The sequence below is a fragment of the Oncorhynchus masou genome, chromosome 1 (assembly GCF_036934945.1).
Source record: "Oncorhynchus masou masou isolate Uvic2021 chromosome 1, UVic_Omas_1.1, whole genome shotgun sequence".
NCBI classification, from domain to species: Eukaryota; Metazoa; Chordata; class Actinopteri; order Salmoniformes; family Salmonidae; genus Oncorhynchus; species Oncorhynchus masou.
The window spans coordinates 11,581,947-11,591,654 of record NC_088212.1 but is presented as its reverse complement, the minus strand read 5'-3'; the positions used below and the strand labels follow the sequence as shown (position 1 = coordinate 11,591,654).

The window sequence follows — 9,708 nt, the reverse complement described above, 5'->3', positions numbered from 1 at the left end:
TAACTCTAACAATAACGCTAACCCTAACGTTAATCCCAATCCTAACCTTAACCATAACTCTAACCTTAACCCTAACGTTAATCCCAATCCTAACCCTAACTTTGTGACTAAAGCCTCAGGCTCATTAGCATAACGCAACGTTAACCATTTCTGAAAATCGCAAATAAAATGAAAATAATGTGTCTGCTAACCTTAGCCTTTTCTTAACAACACTGTCATCTCAGATTTTCAAAATATGCTTTTGAACCATAGAAATTGACTAATTTGTGTAAGAGTATGCAAAGCTAGCATAGCATTTTGAGTAATCCCAATTTTCTAAAAACCAGATAACCAAATAAATAAAATCATTTACCTTTGAAGAGCCCTCTGATGTTTTCAATGAGGAGACCCAATTACATACCAACTGCCAGTGTTTCCTGAAAGCGTCTGTGTGTAAGAAATCGTTCCGTTTTCTACATTGCGTCTGGCTAACCCGAACCGAAAATTCAGTCACCTACAATGTAAAACCCGGATTAACTACATAATATCGACCGAAACATGGCAAACGTTGTTTGGAATCAATCCTCAAGGTGTTTTTTCACCATAACTTCATTGATATGCAGTTCGTAAGCTTGCTTTCCTCTCTGTATCCCAAAAAATACTAACCCTAACCTTAACACATACACCTAACTCTTATGGTCAATCTTCCAATGATCTGCCTAAAATCCACAATGCCAACACCTTGGGGAACGACAGAAAGGGCAGGCTCATTCCTCTCGCATTCACAGCCATATAAGGAGACAATGGAAAACAGAGCCTCAAAAATCCTGCTCATTTCCTGGATGCCGTCTCATCTTGGTTTTGCTGAAGCTCACGTTCTAGGGCAACAGAAAATATCTTGGTAGTTCTGGACACGTAAGTGTTTTCTTTCAATGCTATCAATTATATGCATAGTCGAAACATCTTTTGTGAAAAATATCTTGTTTAAAACGGGAACGTTTTTCATCCAAAAATGAAATAGCGCCCCCAGAGCATCAACAGGTTAACTCTAATCCTAACCTTAATCCCAATCCTAACCTTAACCATAACTCTAACCTTAACGCTAACCCTAACGTTAATCCCAATCCTAACCCTAACCTTAACCATAACTCTAACCTTAACGCTAACCCTAACGTTAATCCCAATCCTAACCTTAACCATAACTCTAACCTTAATGCTAACCCTAACGTTAATCCCAATCCTAACCCTAACCTTAACCCTAACTCTAACCTTAACGCTAACCCTAACGTTAATCCCAATCCTAACCCTAACCTTAACCATAACGCTAACCCTAATGTTAATCCCAATCCTAACCTTAACCATAACTCTAACCTTAACGCTAACCCTAATGTTAATCCCAATCCTAACCTTAACCATAACTCTAACCTTAACGCTAACCCTAATGTTAATCCCAATCCTAACCCTAACCGTAACTCTAACCATAACGCTAACCCTAATGTTAATCCCAATCCTAACCTTAACCATAACTCTAACCTTAACGCTAACCCTAACGTTAATCCCAATCCTAACCCTAACCGTAACTCTAACCTTAACCTTAACCCTAACATTAATCCCAATCCTAACCTTAACCATAACTCTAACCTTAACGCTAACCCTAACATTAATCCCAATCCTAACCTTAACCATAACTCTAACCTTAACGCTAACCCTAATGTTAATCCCAATCCTAACCTTAACCATAACTCTAACCTTAACGCTAACCCTAACATTAATCCCAATCCTAACCTTAACCATAACTCTAACCTTAACGCTAACCCTAATGTTAATCCCAATCCTAACCTTAACCATAACTCTAACCTTAACGCTAACCCTAATGTTAATCCCAATCCTAACCCTAACCTTAACCTTAACCATAACTCTAACCTTAACGCTAACCCTAATGTTAATCCCAATCCTAACCTTAACCATAACTCTAACCTTAACGCTAACCCTAATGTTAATCCCAATCCTAACCTTAACCATAACTCTAACCTTAACGCTAACCCTAATGTTAATCCTAACCCTAACCTTAACCATAACTCTAACCTTAACGCTAACCCTAATGTTAATCCCAATCCTAACCTTAACCATAACTCTAACCTTAACGCTAACCCTAATGTTAATCCCAATCCTAACCCTAACCTTAACCATAACTCTAACCTTAACGCTAACCCTAACGTTAATCCCAATCCTAACCCTAACCATAACTCTAACCTTAACGCTAACCCTAATGTTAATCCCAATCCTAACCTTAACCATAACTCTAACCTTAACGCTAACCCTAACGTTAATCCCAATCCTAACCCTAACCATAACTCTAACCTTAACGCTAACCCTAATGTTAATTCTAACCCTAACCCTAACCTTAACCATAACTCTAACCTTAACGCTAACCCTAATGTTAATTCTAACCCTAACCTAACCTTAACCATAACTCTAACCTTAACTCTAACCCTAACGTTAATCCCCTAAATCTGCCACAGGTTCATCAACCCATGATTCCAGTAATTCTCATTGTTAACCTTTGGAACCCTCTACTTTACACACGCCTATGACAGATTTGTACATAATGTCAACATACTTGTTTGAATACTCCACTCATGCAGTCGCTGTGAGTTCCTCCCTTTGTGACTCTCTACCAGTTGTGTGCTGCCACAGAATCATTTGAGATAGCCCAGACATGAAGAACAAAGCACAAGCATGAACCACCATTTTAGAGAGTTAAACCCCTAAATATGAGCCCCTTCTAATGAACTTGAAACTGATTGAGAGAAAATACCACTTTAGGTATGTGTGAGGACTTTAATTATGAGGCAAGATTGGAAAACATGCCCTTCTGTGTTTCAGTCTTTTGAAGTCTGCTAGAGAAGATGATCTGAACAAGCCACAAAGAAGTCTGAGTCAGAAATAGCACCCTTCCTTATCTAGTGGACTACTTTTGACCAGAGCCCTATGGCATTTGGGACACACATAGCTCTAGCCTGTTCTCCCAAGTCTTCTGTCTGATATTTGCACCATGGTAGTTCTTATAAATGTTTTAAAAAAATGTGTAATTAAATGAGGATCTCCTCATTGAAGCTGAGTGTGAAGCTCTAAATCCTCTACAACGTTAGCGCTTGAAATAATGAGCGCTTGAAATAATTTACGGGTACAGTAATCACAACCAGTTAGCAAACTAAAACATGTGCCGTAAAGAGGAGAGTTCGACGATTTGCAAATTAAATTGCTAGTGTTAGACTTGATTTTGATCTACAGCATTTATTAACCCCAAACTTGAGATTTATTTGGTTTGTTGTACCTTTAATGTAATTTACTTTTCCCCTATGTATTCTGTCCACAATGTAGACCCTGACATCGGTGTGAGCTACAGTATCATGTGTTTGAAATTGCGAAAGGAAGGGCATTTGCGTTAATTAAGCATTAAACACTCTGTATGCTCACGTCACAGTAATTACAACTCAGCTTCGAGGCCATCACCTGCTTTTAAATGATGATGCGAAATTAAAAACGCTGTACAACCAAAGACAACAAACATATTTCACTTAAACAACATTAGGCTACCTCAACGTACCCCAGGGGAATGGATGGACGACTTTAATTTCACGATTACGGATCTAGTGAGTAGTGCAGTCATATTTCCGAGAAAAGACAATGATGTGATTGGGATTCACCGGGTGCCCGGTGTTTGACGACAATGCCTTTTAATAATTACCAGGGTCCTTCTGATTGCCATGGCTCCAGGCAGGCTGCTCTCGCTCCATACGGAAAGACGTATCTCACTGCTTTCCCTCTCATCATGCGCCACCACTAAACCACTGCCTGACTTCTATGCTTCATCTCCTCCTGTTCCCTCTCTCTTTTTTTCTATGTTTCTACTAGTCTATATATAGTTGTTTTTCTTGGAATCGCATCAATAAAGGCGAGGACTTTGTGGTACCTGCTTGTTTTTTACACTTCCGTGCTCTCCTCTGAAAATGGTTTGGTAATCAATAGGAATCTCGACATTTATTCCCTGCCCTTGCGCAGTAGATGTTTGACATTATAAGGGATAAGAACGACCATATAAACATTTTAAAGGACTTAAAGTGTTCATGAAAGGAAATGTTTTGCACATCGCTTTGTTACATTTTTTAATGATGTCATGTGATGAAGTAGATCAACTTTCTCGAGACACTTTCAAGGACATTTCTCATATGTGGAGGAAATTATACACTATAAATGTTTCTGGAGGATTCCGCCCCATTCTTGACTGAACCTTCCTATTTAGATCACCCATTATTATATCGTTAGTTTAAAATGGGTTTTGGGTTATTGCAGATAATATCATCATCAACCGTGTATTCCATTATAATAGCCTTCTCTCAAAAACAAAGAAACAGTCATCAAGTGTTGAGAAAAGAGGGCACAAGAGACAGGGAGGAGATAAGAGACATTTGAAGGGGTAAAAAATGCCATAAAAGCATATTTGAACAAGGAGACACATCTTACTAGCTCACATCTGTCTTGCATGTGACAACCATACAATAGAATACAATACAAAAGAAAATAATATAATTGCTTTTATTTTTCCCAGAGGGAAACGTCAGTACATGCAGAAAGATTTTGTGCCATTGTGTTTCTGTTGAATTTTGTTGAGTACATAAATCCAAAAATTGTTCATTCTGATCCCATAAAACTCCTTGCTGGCTATGATTGACTAGTAACCTCAACAACCACTGTGTATGATTGTGGTCAGATGTCATGTTAACTTCCAAGCCAGTAGAACTGATGGACCCAACATCATTTTCCTCTGTAAGACCCTGTGATATAATGGGGTGACAGGTAGCCGAGTGGTTAAGAGTGTTGGACTTGTAACCGAAAGGTAAACATCTGTCGTTTTGTCCCTGAATTGAAAATAAGAATGTGTTTTTAACGGACTTTCCAAGTTAAATAAAGGTAAAATAGTAAATAAAAAATAAAGGGAATCCAGGAGAAGGAATATACTGCTTACCAAATGGCCCCCTATTCCCTATACAGTGCACTCAAAAGTAGTGCCCTAATCAAAGGTGTAGGGTACCATTTGGGATGTACCCATAGGGTAGCTGTCTGATTTCCTCGTCTCAGGGTCTACTGTTTGAGCCAAATCACCAAATAAGAGTATTTCATATTCAGACATGGACAATCACGTTGAACCCCGTCCAGACACAGACTGGTGTCAGGTGCCTGACAATCTCATTACAGTTAATGATACGAGTCCAAATACAGTTCTGTCCCAATGGGCCCTGGTCAAAGTAGTGCACTGTATAGGGTGCCATTTGGGACGCAGGCCATTTTTACCTAGACTCCCCCCCTTGAAACAGATGAAAGGGCTGACATAGTGTGTGATGAATATTAAGCTATAACATGCACTCGCTACAGCTTCAAATTAAAATAACATATTATATTCCAATTACAGGGTAACTTAATCATGTATTTTAGATTTTATTGATTGGTTTGTCAGGGACCATGTACAATTAAAACAAGAAAAAAATCCTGACCTTGACTACTGTGGAAAATGCAAACACTGACCCAAGATCAGCGTCTAGGGGCAACACTTCACCCTACTCCACAGTGCAAACGACACAATTAGTCACGGTTAATGTTCATGTTCAATCATGTTACCATCTCTCTACCCGAGTGTCAACGTATAGTTTGTATAGTGTTATGTGTTTCTATATCTGTTTCTAACCATAGAAATAGAATTACAAGAAAGGGCGTAGCCCATCAGAACACAGCAGTTTGACCCTCATGAATACACTCAGTTATTTTTATGTCTGTGTTTTTACTTTTCTCTCAGGTGAAGTACGGGCGTTTTGCCTTTGTGTGGGATTCAGCGGTGCTGGAGTATATGGCCATCAACGACGAGGACTGCTCCTTCTACACTGTGGGGAGCAATGCACCAGATCGGGGCTACGGCTTCGCCATGCAGCACGGCAGTCCATACAGGGACATCTTCTCCCAGAGGTACAGAATTAAGCAGGGGTGCAACTTGGTTTTAGAAGTGGGGGGGGGGCATCAGATACAGCTCTGGAAAAAATGAAGAGACCACTGCAAAATTATCAGTTTCTCTGGATTTACTATTTATAGGTATGTGTTTGGGTAAAATGAACATTTTTGTTTTATTCTATAAACTACTGACAACATTTCTCCCAAATTCCAAATAAAAATATTGTCATTTAGAGCATTTATTTGCAGAAAAGTGGTCAAAATAATAAAAAATATCCAGTGTTGTCAGACCTCGAATAATGCAAAGAATATAAGTTCATATTCATTTTTAAACAACACAATACTAATGTTCAATATTGGTGGAATAACTTTGTTTTTCAATCACAGCTTTCATGTGTCTTTACATGCTCCCCACCAGTCTTTCACACTGATGTTGGGTGACTTTATACCTCTCCTGGTGCAAGAATTCAAACAGCTCGGCTTTGTTTGATGGCTTGTGACCATCCATATTCTTCTTGATCACATTCCAGAGGTTTTCAATGGGGTTCAGGTCTGGAGATTTAGCTGGCCATGACAGGGTCTTGATCTGGTGGTCCTCCATCCACACATTGATTGACCAGGCTGTGTGGCATGGAGCATTGTCCTGCTGGAAAAAAACAATCCTCAGAGTTGGGGAACATTGTCACACAGAAGGAAGCAAATTTTCTTCCAGGACAACCTTGTACGTGGCTTGATTCATGTGTCCTTCACAAAGACAAATCTCAAATCAAATCAAATCAAATCTTATTTGTCACATACACATGGTTAGCAGATGTTAATGCGAGTGTAGCAAAATGCTGTGCTTCTCGTTCCGACAATGCAGTAATAACCAACAAGTAATCTAACTAACAATTCCAAAACTACTGTCTTATACACACAAGTGTAAGGGGATAAATAATATGTACATAAAGATATATGAATGAGTGATGGTACAGAGCAGCATAGGCAAGATACAGTAGATGGTATCGAGTACAGTATATACATATGAGATGAGTATGTAAACAAAGTGGCAGAGTTAAAGTGGCTAGTGATACATGTATTACATAAGGATGCAGTCAATGATATAGAGTACAGTATATACGTATACATATGAGATGAATAATGTAGGGTATGTAAACATTATATTAGGTAGCATTGTTTAAAGTGGCTAGTGATATATTTTACATCATTTCCCATCAATTCCCATTATTAAAGTGGCTGGAGTTGAGTCAGTGTGTTTGCAGCAGCCACTGAATGTTAGTGATGGCTGTTTAACAGCCTGATGGCCTTGAGATAGAAGCTGTTTTTTTCAGTCTCTCGGTCCCTGCTTTGATGCACCTGTACTGACCTCACCTTCTGGATGATAGCGGGGTGAACAGGCAGTGGCTCGGGTGGTTGTTGTCCTTGATGATCTTTATGGCATTCCCGTAAAATCGGGTGGTGTAGGTGTCCTGGAGGGCAGGTAGTTTGCCCCAGGTGATGTGTTGTGCCTTGCCGATTCCTGCCTTGCTGAAGCACCCCCAGATCATCACCGATCCTCCACCAAATTTCACAGTCAGTATTTTCTGGAATAAAACAAAAATGTTAATTTTAACAAAACACATACCTATAAATAGTAAAATCAGAGACACTGATAATTTTGTAGTGGTCTCCAGAGCTGTATATATATATATATATATATATATATAGATAGATTTTAGATAGATAGATAGATAGATAGATATTTTATTTTTATCCAGAAGGATAAACACTCCAAACAGCCTACCCGACTGCTCGGAGGCGTCCTCATGGTCCTAAATCACAGAGTTGCCGGCTTTTGTATCACATTAAAATGTTAAAACTGGATGGGGACAAAAATGCAATATCAGAATGTGGGGGGCATGCGCCCCCCTCCCCCGCTCCCAGTTAAAGTTACGCCCCTGGTTAGAAGCATTATAAAGAGTAATAATGGTCAAGTGCTACCGCACTGTTCTGTGATAAGTCTGCAAGAACCATGCAATACAAGGTGCATACATGCATAAATACACACATTATTCTATCCTTGTGGGGACCTAAAATATATTTTTATTCAAAATCCTATTTTCCCTAACCCCTAACCCTAAACCTTAACCCTTACCATAACCCTAACTCTAACCTTTACCCGTAACTTTAAACCCTAAACCTAAGCACTATCCCCTTTCCCTAATTCTAACCCAAACCCTAATTGTATCTCTAACCCTAAACCAATTGCCATTTTAGCATAGAAATCTTGGTGGGGCAAAAAAAAATAATTGTGGGATGCATGCCAGCAAAGCCATTACACAAAAAAATACATTAGTTGCACTTTAATGGTGACAAATGATACCCACAACTGTTCTGGCATATATAAAGCTGTTCCTGTAAGAACTGATGCTGGAGTAGAGAGGCAGGTACGGAGATTGAACATTTAATATTGCCCCAGACATGGAAAAAGACAGGAACAGCGTCAGAGCCGGGTAGCACAATGACATATGACAATTAATGCAAAAAGTGGGGAACAGAGCTGGGGAACAGACAGTTATAGGGGAGGTAACATCAGAAGTGTTTGAGTCCAGATGAGTCCAATGAATTGCGGATGCGCGTGATGAGGGAAGCAGGTGTGCGTAATGATGGTGGCAGTAGTGCGTAATGCTGGGCAGCCTGGCGCCCTCGAGCGCCAGGGAGGGAGAGTGGGGGCAGGCGTGACAGTCCTGACACCAGAGTCCCAACAGCAGTCCCAACACCTTACCACTGCGACACCTGGCTATCAGTGGAGCCTTGTCTGGCAATGAAACCGTTCATTCAGCCTTATTTTCTGCCTTTTTAAAAAACATGGTTGATATGGCTGATTTGCTTAAACAAATGTGGTTTCTAATGACAATTGAGGTGTACAAACTATGGCATAAGGGAACGATAAGCGGATGAGAGGCAATCCGTAATTTCGATTAAGACATTAATGAGCGAGCTAGGACATTTGTTTGTTTGTTCAGCACTTTTGAAATGTACAGTGACAGAATTTAGAACATGGGCCGTTCTTGCAGTGTTCTCCCTGTACACCAAGTCAGAACCGTAGGATAAATAAAGGGGGCATATAAGTGCCTTGCGAAAGTATTCGGCCCCCTTGAACTTTGCGACCTTTTACCACATTTCAGGCTTAAAATATAAAGATATAAAACTGTATTTTTTTGTGAAGAATCAACAACAACTGGGACACAATCATGATGTGGAACGACATTCATTGGATATTTCAAACTTTTTTAACAAATCAAAAACTGAAAATTTGGGCGTGCAAAATTATTCAGCCCCTTTACTTTCAGTGCAGCAAACTCTCTCCAGAAGTTCAGTGAGGATCTCTGAATGATCCAATGTTGACCTAAATGACTAATGATGATAAATACAATCCACCTGTGTGTAATCAAGTCTCCGTATAAATGCACCTGCACTGTGATAGTCTCAGAGGTCCGTTAAAAGCGCAGAGAGCATCATGAAGAACAAGGAACACACCAGGCAGGTCCGAGATACTGTTGTGAAGAAGTTTAAAGCCGGATTTGGATACAAAAAGATTTCCCAAGCTTTAAACATCCCAAGGAGCACTGTGCAAGCGATAATATTGAAATGGAAGGAGTATCCGACCACTGCAAATCTACCAAGACCTGGCCGTCCCTCTAAACTTTCAGCTCATACAAGGAGAAGACTGATCAGAGATGCAGC

The 9,708-nt window shown here is 39.8% G+C and overlaps 1 protein-coding gene across 2 annotated transcripts in view; it reads left to right on the top strand.

The window, feature by feature from the left end:
* Positions 1-9,708, top strand: part of LOC135515654 (glutamate receptor ionotropic, delta-2) — a 667,356-nt gene that overhangs the window by 619,959 nt on the left and 37,689 nt on the right. For both annotated transcript variants that reach the window (XR_010451847.1, XM_064939353.1), the window contains exon 14: positions 5,834-6,000. Coding sequence is in view for 1 of the 2 variants with exons in the window: in XM_064939353.1 (XP_064795425.1) it covers positions 5,834-6,000 (167 nt within the window). In the remaining variant the exon portion in view is untranslated. The remainder of the gene's footprint in view (positions 1-5,833; positions 6,001-9,708) is intronic.